The sequence below is a fragment of the Cupressus sempervirens genome, chromosome 4, assembly GCF_028749045.1.
Source record: "Cupressus sempervirens isolate cs-2001-9-10 chromosome 4, ASM2874904v1, whole genome shotgun sequence".
Classification (NCBI taxonomy): domain Eukaryota; kingdom Viridiplantae; phylum Streptophyta; class Pinopsida; order Cupressales; family Cupressaceae; genus Cupressus; species Cupressus sempervirens.
In genome coordinates, this window is record NC_143121.1 from 586,333,359 (window position 1) to 586,351,371 (window position 18,013).

The 18,013-nt window shown below is 33.0% G+C and overlaps 1 protein-coding gene and 1 pseudogene across 2 annotated transcripts; one reads left to right on the plus strand and one right to left on the minus strand.

Moving 5' to 3' along the window:
* Positions 1-1,232: 1,232 nt before the first annotated feature.
* On the plus strand, positions 1,233-3,566 carry LOC149562567 (cytokinin hydroxylase-like). Its single transcript, XM_089823896.1, has 5 exons — positions 1,233-1,692; positions 1,783-2,012; positions 2,188-2,447; positions 2,550-2,916; positions 3,026-3,566. The coding sequence occupies exons 1-5, from the start codon at positions 1,407-1,409 to the stop codon at positions 3,464-3,466; spliced, it is 1,584 nt and encodes a 527-aa protein (XP_089680022.1). The 5' UTR covers positions 1,233-1,406; the 3' UTR covers positions 3,467-3,566.
* Positions 3,567-8,094: 4,528 nt separating this feature from the next.
* On the minus strand, positions 8,095-10,926 carry LOC149562568 (cytokinin hydroxylase-like; annotated as a pseudogene). Its single transcript, XR_016363959.1, has 5 exons — positions 10,487-10,926; positions 10,162-10,391; positions 9,625-9,878; positions 8,827-9,193; positions 8,095-8,734 (listed from the first exon to the last, which is right to left on the minus strand). The product of XR_016363959.1 is annotated as a cytokinin hydroxylase-like (transcript).
* Between the last annotated feature and the right edge of the window lie 7,087 nt (positions 10,927-18,013).

Genomic DNA, 18,013 nt, shown 5'->3' on the forward strand with positions numbered 1-18,013 from the left:
TATACCCCCTTTTTGGCACCACAACTTGGTGCACTTTCCCTAATAATAAATCAAAAATAAAATTTCATAAAAAACATTTTAAAAATAAATTATGCATAAACGTTTTTTATAATTTGTAAAATAAATCATAGTCAATGGGCTCTTGTCGACTTATGAAGTTGAAAGGTTCTTGAAGAGCCCACCAAGGATCAAGTCTCGCTGAGTGCATGGCTCTGGCATTGAAAACAGGTGGGGTTGAGGTGGGGATCGTGCCCCAAGTGAAGTTGGCAGATTAGACACTCCTTAGTCCTTGGCGCTTAGCCAAAGAGGTTCAACCATAAGGCTCGTGCTCCCATATCAAATAGCTAAAAATATTCAGTAGAGGATCCCCATAAATTTTTAAAATAAAAAAAATCATACATAAAAGTCAAATAAATTTATATGTATAAAATTTATATATAATTTTCATTGAGTAAATCTTCAATCAAAAGAGTGATAAACAATTATTAGAACTTAGCATACCATGCCTCAAAACTAATTCTTCACAAAAAAATCTACATCTCTACAATTTTGAAGTAAGCACTACACACATAAACCAAAAACACGAGTGAGTCACAGATATGTTCTATAATTTTAATGGATCCTTACCAAATTAGGTTTAGAATTTATTTTTTATGTTTGTTTATTGTTTTTCGGTTTTTGACAAGACTACATTGGCAATGGTGACTTAGAATAGATAAAGTGTGCAATAGTAATATAAAGAACAAATAATTTGAAGTAGGTGTGCTTCATCACTACATTTGTACATTCACATATGATGAATGTAAAATGACAATTCAAGAAAATGTGGCAAATGTACTCCATGAAAAACTAAATATGGAAAACAAAACTAGATCTGAAGATTGTTCATTTCAATCACATTGATTTTGAAATTGGGATTTGTTCATTTCAATATAACACCTTTACTAAAATTAGAATAAGGTAGCACCTTTTCTATAATTAGAATCATTGTTTGTAAGGTAATTTCTAAATTTGAATATAGAATGTATGAAAAATAAATAAATTATAGAATTAATAAAAGACCAAGAATGATTGAAAATGTAGATGAAAATTATACACAAATGAATCGATAAACTATATATAATTCATAGGAGGTTGATTTAAATTTTATGTAGGACCACAGAATTACAGACTTCTTCTGCACGGCGGTATAAGCGAAGCAATGTTTTTACCTCCATCGTTTTTCCCGAATTCGACAATACCAATTTACTAAAAACAAGACAGGAGCAGCCGGCAGGACTAACAACATGTAATGATCCAGATTATCCAAGTCCCCCCCATGACTTTCTTCATAACTGGATCGTCTTCCTTTCTTAATAACTGGATTGTCTTCCCACGCTATATCTAGTTTCATAGCTCTGGGATTCATGGATTTCCTTAAAGAATCGGTTAATTCTTTATTGTTTCTGATTTTGGTTGGGGTAATCCCATTGTTGATCGTCTTTGTCAAAAACTACTTGTGGAGGCCATGGATGATTTACAGAGCTCTTCAAAAACAGGGCTTCAAAGGTCCTCCTCCTCGCTTCATGATCGGCAATATTGTAGACATTGCAAACATGGTGCAGCACCAGTTGCTCACTGATATGCCTTCCATTAATCATGACGTAAAAAACAGAGCATTCCCATACATAGTCAATTGGTCACAGATATATGGTCTCTTTCTCTGTTTCACAGATGTCTCTTTTGTGTTTTTTTCAAGGGTTTTCTTTACATGATCTTACGTCCAAATTAATGGCTGTGCAGGGAAGAATTTTTTTATATGGTTTGGTTATGAGCCCCGAATTTTTCTACAGGATGCAGAGCTCATCAGGCAACTTATTTCTTCCAAGCACGCTGCTGACTGCGGAAAATCTCCCATGATTCAGAAGATGTTCTCTGCGGGATTTGGTGATGTTCTGATTACTGCTAATGGCCATAAATGGTCTCAACAGCACAGAATTGTGGCCCCTGCTTTTCATGTTGAAAAATGCAAAGTAATCATTATTATTTGTTGAAATTAATTTTTATAGATTCAAATTAAATCTTTCAGATAAGAGACTCACAATTTATCATTGTATTATAGACTTTTACTTCAATTTCAGACCTGTTTTACAAAGTGGGTTTTCGATCTTTTGAACCCTGCTTACTAATGAGAACTGTTGTGTACAGTTACAGGCCTCTGTTGACACCATGTCCATGTGTACAAATCAATTGGTGAAGGAATGGAATGAGATTATAAAAGAAGCTGCACAGAGGCCTTGTGAATTAGAGCTAACCGGTTATATGGGGAGGCTTTCTGCAGACATTTTTATGAGGGTAGGGTTTGCAATGGACTACAAGAAAGGGGGAAAAGAAATATATAATGACATCAAGGGATTAGAGGATATAATGAATCAGAACTATCGTTATCTGTGGCTTCCATGTACCAGGTACACCATGATTACCCAATAGACTCTGTATAGAAAGAGTAATTTGGGATTTTTTTTGTTTGATTTGAACATTGAATTCACATTTCTATTTTCCCTAAAAAGCTATATCCCCATGCCCTCAAATCTGGAGGCCTGGAAGAGGAGAAGAAGATTGGACAAAAACCTGAAGCAGATGATAGAGAAAAGAAAAGAGAGTGGATCATATGGCGATGATCTTCTTGGCTTGATGCTCTCAGAAACAGAAAATGTTTCTTCAGATGACAAGAATTTCCAGTACACAACACAGCAAGTAATTGATGAGTGCAAGGGATTCTTCTTGGCAGGAAGAGAAACCACCAGTGTTCTTCTTTCGTGGACAATACTACTGCTAGCACTCAATCAGGACTGGCAAGAGAAAGCTCATGAAGAAGCCATTGCAATATGTGGAAACAGCAATCTCACCGTGGATTGTTTAGGAAAGCTCAAAATTGTAAGTATGATAAAAGTCCCATATAAAAATATATGTTTTTGGCTCAGGTTTTCCTCCTTCAAGAGAAACATGTCTGTACTAATGAATGAACCAAACTGAAACATGGCAGATTGGGATGATATTGAATGAGACACTGAGATTGTACCCACCTGGAGGAGGCATCGTGAGGCAGGCATTCAGAGACTTGAAATTAAGGGATGATTTTATAATACCAAAGGGTGTGAATGTAGTGGTGAATATATTATCAGTGCACAGAGATGAGAGGTACTGGGGACGTGATGCAGATGAGTTCAGCCCAGAGCGTTTCAGAGATGGAGTAAACAGAGCAACAAACAATCATCCGTATGCATTCATTCCATTTGCTAGTGGACCACGAGCATGCATTGGCCAGAACTTCGCCATGTTGGAAGCAAGACTTGTGATAGCTGTGATGGTGAAGAATTTCAGATTTAGCATGAGCAGGAAATATAGACATGCTCCTGTAGCCTCTACCACTCTCCGAGCTCAACATGGGATACCGATCATGGTGGAAAGAATCGGTGGAAATTAGTTTTGTTTTTTCTGAAATGAATGGTTGGCATGTTGTAATACACATTAATATGTATAGGCAGATTGGTGTTGGTATTTATTTAAACATTTAATAGTCTAAATCTAATTTTTCAAACATTTTCAAACTCAAAAAACTTGTAACTTGATTTTAAGATGTGTGATCTTATTATGAATCAAATTTTAGGTGATTTATTTTTTAATGAAATTAGGATAAATTTATAGGTGTAATTATTATTTTTATTTAAAATTTTTGAAATTAAAAAATAATATTGTATTTTTTGAATGATTTGCTATCTTGAGTATGAAATGTTAAAATTGCATGTTTGAGTATTGTATAAAAATACAAAGTGTAATTTAAACGATTATGTAAGAAATCATATTGGAGTTCCATTATACCCTACATAACCATCATAGGAGCACCACATCAATAACTACACATGACTAGGTACATTTCATAATTGATTATATGTCTTTAGCTTTGTCAAAATCATTAAAGCCAAACTAGGGGCTTGAACAAGAAAAAATCCTCACTTAGAAAACTCCCAAATGTGCTTTTCAACAACAAAGACCAATATATTAAGGAAAACAAGAACCTAAATTTTGCACATACTCAAGTTTGTTCTATCAACAAAGATTAAACTTATAAGAATAAGATAATTTTTATGCATATGAAAAGGACATAGAATATCAAACAACCAACTTAGTAGTATAGTTTTTAAATTTTCCAAGGTTATAGAATTATGAAACAAAAATGAGCCATATAATATATTTTTGTGGTCAAATCAACACTAAATCTAGAGATAGTTATCCTTATTCATTTATATTATGCATAAATTATCATATTGATTATCTAGATTAACTTTTTACTCTCTAACATGGTAAAAGACTATAGAGACAACTTCTTGCAGATTTAAGGGGATTCTTCTCAACCCCTTGTAGTCCAACTAAAGACATTGTAGATGGGATCCTAAAAGACACTCAAGCGCAAAAGAAAACCATGCAATTGCAAATAATGTTTGAATGATAGGGAAATAATGGACATGGAAAAGAAAAATCAAAACCACTAGCCAATTTTATCATAAATCTCATAGTAGTATAATGAAGAATACTAATGAAGACATCATGATGCTTTCTACTATTTTTTCTTACAATGGCCTATCATCAAAACTCTTATTAAGCCTCAAATGTGTCAACTAAAGGTGTAGATCATTTAGGTAGCCACAACATATGATGCTCTACAAGATACTATTGTCCAATTTAAGATACACTTTGAAACCATGCATGCACAAATTCAACAACTATTGAACTAGCAAGACCAAACAACGGATAAGTTTCACTCATCAAGGGAAGTTTTAAACCTAAAAATAGCCCATATCACCAAAATTATTCAAAAGGTTCAAAAGCTTGCTCAAGACATTCAAATTACCAAAACCCTTCAAAAACTCACACATTTATTCACTAAAATTAAAGTGTAGAGTCAATAGCTATAACAAACAAAGACACATTGTGATATAGAACCTTTTTTGATCTCAAAGATATTTACAAGTGAATTCTTCCTATATAATAGAGTTGTCTTGATGATAAGCCACCGTTATAAAAGGGGGATGATGTTAGTAGGAAAGTAGAAAATCAAGCACAATAACTATAGATCTTCCCATTATTCACTTTAAAGAGCTTGCATATCCCCAATAGGTCATCGTGTAAATTAGGACTAGTATTGAGCTATGTTCCTTAAGATAAATTTTTGTATGGATAAAGAAGTAATGCAATCTATATATAGAATAAAATATATGGAAAGAGATAAATATTTCAAAACTGTAAGGTCCTTGAGTCCATTTCCTATAACACCCTTGAGATCTTCTAGTTGGTGATCTTCTAGTTGGTGATATCATTTTTCTTAGACATGTAAGGCCCTTATGAACTTTGTAAATTACTAAATTATTCCTTTATTATACAAAAATTAAGCTGACACTTCTAGATAACTTAGATAGTGTTATCAATGTATTTATGTAAAGGAAATTCTCTCTAGATTCTTAGATCTTGTAAAGTGATAAAACATTATTATATCATTGTTACACTTTAAACATATTTATGTTTGGGAACAATACTATCTCCTTATGAAGAAATTACTCTAGTCTCATCTTTTATTTTCTTCAAGTAAACAATATTTAATAACAATCCATGCTTATTAGAAAGATCATTTCACCAAGTTGTGCATGTAATTATTAATATTGGCTTGGGTTAGTGGACAATGTAATCCTAGCAATTCCCTACCTTGTGAGTTGTGTACTCATCATATAATTTCAACTTATTGACTTAATTGTGATGTTTTTCATGATGATACTCCCTATAGGTCAGGGTGACACTTTATTCAACAAATACTTATTGATAAATAATATGTCTCTTTCCTTATTTCAACCAAAGTATTTTCAGCGATCTTTCCTTGTTCTATCACATTCTTACTTTCTCTCATCCTAATGATAGATCATAGAGTGTGATCTGAAACATTGATGTTTAAAAACTCACACACAATCGAATCTAGAAACAAAATTACATATGACAAATGGATTGTGGAAACCTGATATTACTCAAAGGAATTTTGTCTAATATCTACTTTCATGTCTTCTAGGAAGCATGGGTTTAACCGACAAGTTGGGATGCAAATGATGATTAATGGCTTTGCCAACCGAAGTATTTTCAGTGATATATTGATTGTAAAAAATCAACAATGCCCATACCTTGTTGAAAAGCTTACATTTTGACTCAAGTGTAATGGTGTTGGCAAAGGTTGTGTAAGGTTGGGTCCCATGGAAGGGGGCTTCCCAAAAAATAGAGTTGGAGCTATAAATTTTTTTAATAGAATTATTATAAAGCTACTAGTCCCTTGAATTTTGTTGTCTAATTCAATTCAAAAGTATAAATTCCAAAATTTAAAGAAGTTAGTGGTCACATGAATGCAATATCTTTATCTTCTATAATTTTTATAGTAATAAAAACATGTTCAAAAACCATTTTCCCTCTAATTTTTTATATTAAAATCTAAACTTAGATGTTTGACAAGTGCAAAATAGCATTCCTATGTTGGTGGATCAATTTCTAGCCCCACCCCATTTGTCACCCACTCAAATATGCAAGCCTAAAAATTAAGAGTTCTTATTTTCTACGAAAATATTTTAAATAATTGTCTAGCAACTTTTATCTTCTTCATGGGACCTCCTCTGCCTAAATAATTGAAGCTTAATCTCCTCTAGAAACCATACACTAATCTAATTTTACACATGTGCTAACTACATTTTCTTGAAAGTTTCTAATGCCCTTTCAACAAATCCATTTTGTGAGTATCTTGCAACCATTTCATTCTACTAGACCACATTTAATTTGAGACAACTTGTTAAATTGTTTGTGAGTCTTTCTTATCATATTTTGCATGTACACCCAATACAAACACATCAAAGGGGAGATACATAGGCCATGGATGAGAAGGTGAGAGTGGACAAAGAGAACAAAACTTTAGTCGATGGTAGATGTTTTCTAGAAGTCAATTCTTTACCACCTACTTTGGTTGGTCCTAGTTCTCTATTCTTTCAGAGAGTTTTACACCACATAAGGATAGTAAGTATTTGAGATGATGAAGATATAATGCTCTACATTTTTTTGTTAACTATAGATTTTTGAAACTTTTGTTTGCATCCTACTTAGCCCTTTTTAGTCTCCATTTTTATGCACTTGTCTAATTGTTCAATCATATGCAGTATTTGTACTAAATGAAAGAATACAAATGACCATGGTGATGGAAAAAATAGTCTTAAATGTCATTTTCATCATATACAATATGACAAAAAAATCACAATAACTAACTAATTTTGTGGTTTATTAAAAATAGTCATGATTGATATAATAAATATATAGTTCATTTTATTTTGATAGGTAAACGATCGAAGCCTAGGTTTTTTTTTATTATTATTATTAAGATTAATTATTATTATGTGTTAATCGCGAGTAGATTCGAACCCAAGACCTCCTCGATGAGAGGCTTGCATTTTACCAATGCATTGTAGGCTCTTGCCTAATATAATAAATATTTTATATCAAATAATAATCCTGAATCTAACATTAAGAAATCAATTTTAGATATAAATAAAAACTAAATAAACCTTAAATTTGAGTAGTTTCAAAACAATATATTATGTTAATGAGTGTCTAGTCTTCTAAAAAAGTTCAGTAGCTCTAAATGAGTTCCCTACATAATAACTCTTGTTAGGTGCAGTGCCTAATATTATAAAGGACACAATTAAGTATAAGATCCACTAGTATAAGGGACAAGATAAGGATAGTGTCTTAGATGATTTTGACTAAAAGAATACACCTCAATGGTTGATTCACATTCACATTAGATTTATCTACGATCAATATTAAGACAAGATGTAGTCTTCCTACAAGCGTAAAATTAGTAGGTAAAATCAACGAACGCGGCTAACCTTCCACAAAAATGTACAGTTGACCAATTTTCAAAAGATCAAAAACATCATGGATTACTTTGAAAATTTCAGTGTTCAATCTTCATGATCTGTATAATTTGTAGTTAAAAACAACAATTTTTTTTCAAAAATCACTACGAATTCATGAATCTGAAAAAAAACGAAAAATTAACTTCATTTTATTTTTGGTGGGAGGATGGCCTGTCCCAAAATCAACTGTTTACTCGCGGACTATACATACATTGAAAAGCACGTTAAAAAGATGAGAATGACATTGAAAAGCATGTTAAAAGGCAAGAGTAGTGGGTGCAACTGCAAGGACGTTGGGCGACCATATTGACTAATCTACATTGCATTCATTGAATTCTTTCCACCATGATTGGCATCCCATGTTGAGGATTGAGAGTGATGAAGGCTAATGGTGCATGCCTGTACTTACTACTCATACTAAATCTGAACCTCCTCACAATCATACTAATCACAACCTTTGCCTCTAATAGCGCATAGTTCTGCCCTATGCACACCCTTGGCCCACTAGAAAATGGAATGAAGGCATACGGATGATTGTTTGTAGCTCTGCTTACTCCATCTTTGAAACGATCCGGCCTGAACTCATCCGCATCATTTCCCCAGTATAATGGGTCCCTGTTCATTGCCAAAATGTCTCCTATCACATTCACACCCTTTGGAATTATAAAGTCATCTCTTAATTTTAAGTCTTTGAATGCCTGCCGGGCAAAGCCTACTCCAGGTGGGTACAACCTCAGCGTCTCGTTCAGTATCATCCCAATCTGTCAAAAAAACAAAGATTTGCTCAATTAATTCAGATTATACGTTTCTCTTGGGAAGATTTCCTTACCCAACATTTGCTTATCATACTTACAATTTTGAGCTTTGCTAAAGAATCCATGGTGGGATTGCTGTTTCCAAAGATTGCAATTGTTTCTTCTTGAGCTTTTTGTTGCCAATCCTGGTTGAGAGCCAACAGGAGTATTGCCCATGTTATCAGAACACTCGTTGTTTCTCTTCCTCCCAAGAAGAATGTTTTGCACTCGTCAATTACTTGCTGTTCTGTGTACCTCAAATCCTTGTCATCTGAAGAAACATTTTCTACTTCTCTGAGTATCAAGCCAAGAAGATCATCACCATATGACCCGCTCTCTTTTCTTTTCTCTATAATCTGTTTCAAGTTCTTTTCCAATCTTCTACGCCGCTTCCAAGCCTCCAGATTTGAGGGCGTGGGGAAATAACTGTTTTGGAAAAGGAAAAATGAATATTCTCCATGTCAAAAACAATGTTGATCTCAAGTTGAACCTAAAAATCGAACCTAATTAGCAGAAGAGCAAGTAGATTTTCACATGAGATAATCTTGAACCTAATTAGCACAAGACCAAGTAGATTTTCATTTGAGATAATTGTTTTCTGAATTCAATTATGTGACTTTCAGTGATCCATCATTATCATAATAGAAAATATAAGAAATAAACTTGAATTGATGTTTTAGATCACACAGCAATCTATTATCAGATAATACAGAGGATAAAGAGAGAGCCTTCTCTTTATAAGGACAGAGAGTTTTCTCTTTTATGTTCTGATGATAAATTATAAAATATGATCAAAGCATTGATGATATAAATGAATCCAAACATAGATTAATCCAATTACAATAATCATATCCTACCTGGAACCTGGCAACCACAGATATTGGATATTGTGATTCATTATATCTTCTAAGCCCCTGATGTCCTCGTACATTTCTTTTCCCCCTTTGCTGTAGTCCATTCCAAATCCGATCCTCATAAAAATATCTGCGGTCAGTCTGTCAAGGAAAGCAGTCAGTTCTAATTCATGAGGCCCATCTGCATCTTCCTTCAAAATCTCATTCCATTCCTTTACCAATTGCTCTGTACACATTGACATGATGTCAACTGAGGCCTGTAAATTGCACACAAAAATCTTCAGCAGTAAGACATGAAAAAGCCCAAAACTTACTTTATAAAAGATGAATCGTGTATACTAGTGTAAAATAGTATATGAAAGTAGGTAAGAGTCTATAATACAATGATAAATTATGAACTTCATATCGAGAAGTCTTGAGTTCGACTCTTCACAAATTTAATAAATAATAATAATTAATCACATCACATACTAATAATGAATCTTGACTTAGCCTCTTAACAGGATTATGGAGGAATGAGAGTAAGATTGCAATGGTTACCTTAAGCTTCTCCATATGAAAAGCAGGCGCCACAATTCTGCGCTGGTGAGACCACTTTTGGCCATTAGCGGTGAAGAGTCCATTGCCCAAGGCCACGGAAAGCATCTTTATTATCATCGGAGACCTTCCGCAGTCGGCAGAGTGTTTGGAAGAAAGAAGTTCCCTGAGAAGCTCTGCATCGGTTATAACAATTCTGGGTTCGTAACCAAACCATATAACGAATTTCTCCCCTGCACAACAATCAGTCCAGAAATAGGCACAAGTGAGAAATAGGATACAACCCAAATCATTGGAGAAAAGGGAGAGACATATGTGTGAAAGAGACCATATTTCTGTGACCACTTGACCATGTAAGGGAAAATTCTGTTTCTGATGTCATGGTTAATAGAAGGCATATCAGTGAGCATCTGCTGCTGCATCAAGTTTCCAATTTCGACAAAATCCCCAATCATGAATCGGGGAGGATGGCCTTTGAAGCCCTGTTTCTTCAGAGCTCTGTAAATCATCCATGGCCTCCATAAGTACTTTATCACAAAACCTACAAAGAATGGGCAGATAGCAACCAGAACTATGATTAAGAGAGAATTTAGAGGTGCTTCCAGTGATTCCATGAAGTGAAGAGCTGTAAGAGTGAGATAGATCTGCAAAGAGAGTATGGACAAGTTAATTCTTGGATAGACTTTTGGCCGGCCAAGTCGCTGGTCGTCGCCATCGCACTTAACGTCTAGATGTACACCAGAATTAAGATATCCTGTCAACAAACAACTTGGCCTTAAAAAAAACCCTTTATTTCTTAAAAACTTAGTAATATTCCATTTCTATTTTATTTTAATAGATCATCCTCAAACAAGTTTTAAGTATTTCATACGGGTCACCCGTAATGATGTCTTAGAACTTTGCACTCAAGAAGACTTAATCCTTGGTGGGCTCTTTGTGAGCCATTCAACTTCACCAGGAGACCAAGGGCCCATTGACATAATATTCTGTTTTCATTAATATATGTATTTTTAAATAAGAAAACCATTTCCAGAAGATATCCACGTAATTGATTAAATTTATAACATTGTGTTAGATTCTAGATTAGGCATTGAATAAAACTTATTTTTATGTTCAATAATAAATATTTTGTTGAAAGATATATATATTCATATTATTAATTGTTATTATTAAATTATAATACATTATAGAAAACAATTTAGTGTCTACATTGAAGGTATTATAAGCATTTAGGATTTTCAAAAGTTTATGGTTTCTTATTATTCATTGTTATTATTAAGCTATAATAAATAGGTAGAAATGCTTTAGTATCTAGATTAAAGGTATTATAAATTTCTATGATTTTCAAAATTTTGTGGTCGGGTTAAAATTTATTTAAACTCCTAGAAATATATTGCAAGGACATCAAACAACTCTATCAAAATCTACTAAGTGGCCAAAATGATGAGACAACCCTAAAGGTAAATGCCTCTTATCCACAATATTTGCATTTAGCATGTGATCAGGAGCCCATTTAGTAAGACAATCAACAACACCAATCCACCCCATAAGAATATAAGTAAAAATAACCCAATCCAAGTAGGTGGGGTCTATAAATTATCTCTATTTTAGTAAGACCTTAATTATTAAAACTAGAGATATGGCAAGTTAAATGCATGTGTACATGCATTTGTCCCTATTTATATAGACGCTAATGTAATAATTTTCATATATATGTAAATATAATTTTTTTGGGGTTAAAATATGACTATGTTAATCTCAATTTATAATGACAAAGGCTTTTACACTTTTATCCAATATTCTAGCATTCTATCTATCTATCTATATAATGTGGAGAGTAAGGTTGGGTTGGTATGAAGTTGGCTTGTGCTTATGTTAAACTTGATGTTAGAAATGAGTGAGATGAAAAGATTAAGGCTCAAATTTAGATAGTTAGAAATGTGGATTAGGCTTCAATTCAAGGCCATGATAACTACTAATAGTTGCACAAAACTATATAATTCAAGAGCTACACTACTAGACATTTGAATCAAAGGTCAAAAATAATAATAAAATAATGGGGATAAATGCCAAGGATTCATTTTTAATAACTCTCAAACAAAGAAAAATTCTAACACAAAATATTCTTAATTTAATACACACGAAAAAGGTTATAATTAAATAATCTTTATATCAAGGAATTAAATGTGTTTATTTCTCATTCCATCAAACATTTTCTCAAATGTTCCTAGACTCTATGATTAATATTTAAAATAGAAAGGTACTATGATTGAATGTTTAGATAATTACTTTCGAGTGTGATAACTTATGTTTTGATGATTATGGTAATAATCTCATAGAAGTGTTTTGAAAGGAAATGACCCCCTTATGCAACAACACCATTAAACAACATATAGCAAAAACACTAGTGCAAATACATAGTTATAGGAGTGATTCATGCATAGCCAAAGATTGAGTACTTATAGTAAATGAAATATGATGTTTATCAATGGAGCAAGAAAATATCCCCACAATCTCACTAATCGGTAATGCATTGAAAACAACAATAATTTCTTTGTTGAAATTATACAATAGTTCACACTATGTAATTTGTCTATCCATGCCACTAATTTTGTTTCTCTACTCATAATTAAAAGTTTCAAACAATATAATACTCTTCTTCCTATTTCTTTTGGCATGAGTTGATAATTGTAGTCTAGGATGTTAAGAGTCCAACAAGTCAACAATAGTTAGAATTACACATATTTTGTTAGATTTTGTAAACATAGAAATGATGGTTTCTCCTTAGCATATGTATCATTTCATAAGTATATTCTCAAGTTGTTTTCTATCAATTGATATGATATGGACATGAACAAACGGATGATAGGAATTGGTAAGTATCTTTTACAAGAAAACACAATGGCAACCCAAGCAAGAGCCCACTTTACATAATGTTACAACACTATTATTAACATTATCTTAAAAATTATATTTTAAACTTAAGATCATATTGTCAACTGTAAAGGTAAGTCTTAGCTATAGTTATCGAGGACTACAATGTCTATAAAGATGTAAAATAGAAAGGCATAAAAAGATAAGAAAAAGAAGAAGTGTTTTGCATCAAATACAAATGAATGGTTAAAAGATAAATATGATACGATCTAACATTAGAATGATCTCCAATGTATTACATTATTTCCATCATGATTAGTATCCTATACTAAAGATTGAGAGCAATAAAGGCTACATGTGTGCATGCCTATATTCTTGATTTATGCTATATGTGAACCTGTTCACCATCACACCCTTGGGAACTATTATAGTCTATAGGGGCATCAGATGGAGGATAAGATGTTGAAAGACATCTCATGGATTGTCATTTTAGTGTTTCCCACCTTGACCTAAGTAGGCCAATTAGAACATCTGCATGTAAAATCTTGGGAATATCATCCATATAATTGAATAAGTCAATTCGATGGCAAGCATCTCATTGAACTCATATTCATTAATTTTTTTAAAAGTATTTCATATAAATACATTTTAATTGTCCCTAATGGCCTCAATTTCTTCTAAAGTATTTATGAGTTTTGGTCAAGTCCAAAAATCAGTATAACATCAATGTAATAGGCTCTTAAGCATTATTGTATTTTTTATATTTAGTTACTATTAGTTAATATGAATCAATGTCATATATTTTGCTAAAGGAGAACATTCTTTATCTTCACAATCTATTAAGTAATGTTTCTAGACACCCTTGTCTTAAAACTATGTAGTGGGTGTTGAGAAAAAAACATGTTTCTTGTCCTAGAATTAGATAAAATCATGTCCATAATCAAAATTCATGTTAATTCATTGGGTTTAGATAATTTCATGGTAATATCAAATTTTCAGCTATAGAAAAGAATAGAAGTAATAGGTAGAAAACTTTATTTTCTTAGTCCCAATGTCATCGTTAAAAAAGTGACAAAATTCATCATTAATATAGTTTTAGATAGAGAGATCTAGAAAGAGGGATTATGCAAAATATTTGATGAAATGATTAAAACTAAGATGTAATTCGAAATAATTTTAATTAAGATTGTAGTGAAAAATTAATTAATTAACATATTTTTAATAATTTTATTGTATCTAACAAAAATAGTTTTTAGAAATATTAAACCATTGAAGTTAATAATCATAAAATAAAAAAATCCTCAAAAATATGAAATTTTCTTGTAGATGGAACTTAATTTTAACTCTATTTTATAAAATAATTTTTTCGTAAATTAGTTAGAAATAATTCAAAGTCTAATTAGAGTGAAAACTATATCACTTAATCTAGATAGTAAAAATACTATTGAAAACTTATGTCACTCCAAACTCATCTTATAAACTTTCCACCTAAATTTACCTTAGAATATGGCATCTTATTATATCTCTATAGCTCATCAAAATTAATTGCACATTTTTTTGTTAAACCATAAAGATCTGTTGAACTATTCACAAAGCTGGAGAGTTTATCTTTTAAAAAAAATCAATGTTTGGGTTGTAATTATATTCCATGCACAAATAAACAATAACTAAATTACTTATATAGTGAATACATAAATAAATCTCCTTTGGAATATTTTTCTCCCAAGGATTAATGAGGGTAATAACAAATGTGAGATACATTGATAATGAAATATATGTACGATTTGAGCAATACAAATTCACAAAACTTGAAGAACACCTACATGCAAGAACCTATCATAGAGAAGAAAAGACAAATAAGAGGCAAGGGTTTTGCTTTGAAAATATAGAAAACTATATTATTAGACTAAAATGATGAGATGAGATTTACAATTGATCAATCCTTATAAAAGGATACCAAAAACCTAAAAGGGAAACTCTAAGAGGTAAATGACATTTAATAATTATTAATTAATTATTAAATGGAAATGCAAGTGCATAAAGGAAAATCTTAAGAAGGGAGTAAAAGTAATTTAATAAATGAAATTACATTAACCTTTCACTCTAACACCCTCTCCCCCCTAAGATGAGCAAAAATGCAACTACAAATAATGCAAGAAAAAGAAAGGAAACTACAATGCTAAAAGCAAACTTGGGTCTCGACAACAAGGCTTGATGAGGTACCCAATCACAACCAAATCTCTATGAAATAGAGAAATAAGGAAAACCATGTGGGAAAAATCGTAGTCCAAAAATAGATAGCAAAGAAAAAAAAGTACAAATGATATGTCTCAAGAGACTCTCTCAAGACCATAAGTACAATGAAACCCCCCATGATAGAGGCTCAAGACTCCATAGCCCCCCCCCCCCCCATAATGGAAAAACTCATGTGTTGATGAACATACCAATGTGGCTCCAATTTGAAAGAAAAAAAGACAGTGGACAAGGAGGGTGAAAACTCTGAATGTAAGGTGAAGCTAGAAGTCCTAGTTGATGCTCAAAGGAGAATACATGAGAATCCTAAAATGGAATCTCCAATGGAGGTGAGATAACATGTGTGTTGAATCTATCATCTAAGAAGAGATGTGTGTCCTTTGATATATCCTCAACAACTATAGTAGGTGGCTCAATGACTAGAGCTACAATAGTAGGCAATGCTAAAGAGTAATCTTGTGTAATATATGGAATTTGAATAGGAGGTAGAGGTGTAGAAGCCACAACATTGGTCTTAGGAACAACAAATAAGCTCAAGTGACCTGACTTCAGCTCAATAGTCTCTCGTAAAGAAGGACAGTGAGTCTTTGATAGTGGATATGGTGGACCAAAATGAGAGAAAGAGTATATGTAGGAAGAGTGATCAACATTCCTTGTAGAAACAACATTGTTTGTCTCACTATCTCTGATGTCCACTAAATCTTGTGCAAACTCAGATGTCTTCCTTGTCCCACTATGTGTAATCTAATAGATAGAGAGAAGGTTAGAGGACAAAGATGGAACACAAAGTACATCATGAAATATACTCATCATTTCCAATAGAACCTTTCCCATATACAACCATAATAGTGTCATTCCCCATCAAAATGTGTGGAGTAGGATAAGCCTCAAAAGAAGAGAACAAATCTTGAGAAGATGCCAGATGGTGTGAAGCACCTGAATCCAGTAACCATCTAGAAGAATGTGGAGTAGTAGTTGCACATAGTGCATGACCATTTCCTATATCTTTATCATCTAACTAAAATGATGAGGATGAAGCAGATCTATGAGAAGTAGAAGGAATATAAATGTTGCTCTTCTAAAGGAGAGCTATCAAATCTAAAACATGTTTGGCATAGTCATCTAACTTATTCTCATAGCAACATGACTCATCATGATTGGGCTTATTACAATAAGTACACTTCAATCTTTCTGGCTTTACCTCCTTTAGGAGGAGGTGGGCCTAATGTGATGTGAGGGCTAGAATTAATCTGAGACTCTATAGGATGTGACATCTATTTCTTCTCCTTCATCTGAGAAGATGGTTGAGCTACCAATGCATAAGTTCATGATCCTGTGAGAGAATCCAACTAAGAGAGCTTAGATTTCTCTCAAGTCAAACGATCACAAAAAACCTCAAAAGATGGCATGGTAAATCTAGTATCCAAAGCATCCTTGGTGGAGTAGAAGGTAGAAGTAAAAATATGAAAGTTTTCATGAAGCTTAGAAAGAATTAGGTAAATGTACTTAGTGTCAATCTTGGTTTTCCCACAACCCTACGATAAAGATCTTTGTTGTTTGAAATTCATCAAGAAGTCCTCAATGGAAGGAAAATAATCTGATACAAGAGAGGTAAGCTCCACCTCAATTTGAAGTGCCCTAAACTCATTCACTATACCAAACAAGCCTTCAAGCTTGGTCCACATAGCTAGAAGGGTATTGCATCCATCAAGATGAAATTGTAGACTGTTAGATACCTATAAAGATATCAATCCCATTGCCTCATCCATCTTGTTCCTATGCTGCATGAACTTAAATGGCCTCTGTAAAATTAGTTGCACTATGTCTAAACAAGACCACAACCCTTTTGACTAGAGAAGCCATGTCATCAAGGACTACCATGTGTGATAATTATAAAGGGTTAGACGTTCTAGACAAGAAGAGGTCTCGACCATTATTTTAGAAGGTTTTGGATTTTTTTTTGAAAAAAATATGGTTTACTAATGTAAATAACACAAACAATAATATAAAACAACCCCCACAGTACAAAAAAACTGAACCCCAGCTACTAAAAGGAATGTGTGAACAAGAAGAGAGCAAAAAAGCTTCAATTCGAGAATAAAATGTACCTTTGAGAAATATTGATGAAAATAATAAATAATCTGGATAGGGCTCGAGAAGAGATTTCTGACGCTTCTTTCAGATTGAAAAATGAAGCTAAATTGAGCAAGTTACACCCCCGAAATATATAAAGCATCATCTGACTTTGAAAAAAATAACATGTACTAAATTGGAAAAAAAAAACCCAAAAATACCTTAACCATTATTTGCGTCTTTGAATCATCCTTTTGGCACTTCTTTCGGATCTAAAAGCACCTCTATATGCTCAAGTTAGAGTGAAAAGACTGCCAGGGTCTCCAAAAGGATTGAAAAAAAAAAAAAAAGGAGTGTTATCCCCTAGCCCACCCACATGACTATAGGCTAGACGTCAAACAAAGCAGTAGTGGAAGGTGGGTAGTTGTTTTGATGGTAGAGGCACTTGGGCAATGTGAAGCTAGTGGCAGGTAGGGCCATAAAAGCACAAAGGAGCGGAGACTACTATAGTTAGTTGAAACACCGCTTTTAAATTTTTTTAAAAGAACAATCACACACACTGCATCGATTTACATACCAAAGGTCATATGACCCTAGTACGCAATTTTTTTGCCTCCCCAATCAACATTGTCCAAAATTGACAAATTTTATTTGA

Bases quoted from the DNA above. Each gene is read 5' to 3' on its own strand.
- LOC149562567 (XM_089823896.1), top strand. From the start codon at position 1,407: ATGGATTTCCTTAAAGAATCGGTTAATTCTTTATTGTTTCTGATTTTG. The intron at 2,013-2,187 runs GTAATCATTATT...TGTTGTGTACAG, and splicing joins TTCATGTTGAAAAATGCAAA to TTACAGGCCTCTGTTGACAC. The intron at 2,448-2,549 runs GTACACCATGAT...TTCCCTAAAAAG, and splicing joins CTGTGGCTTCCATGTACCAG to CTATATCCCCATGCCCTCAA.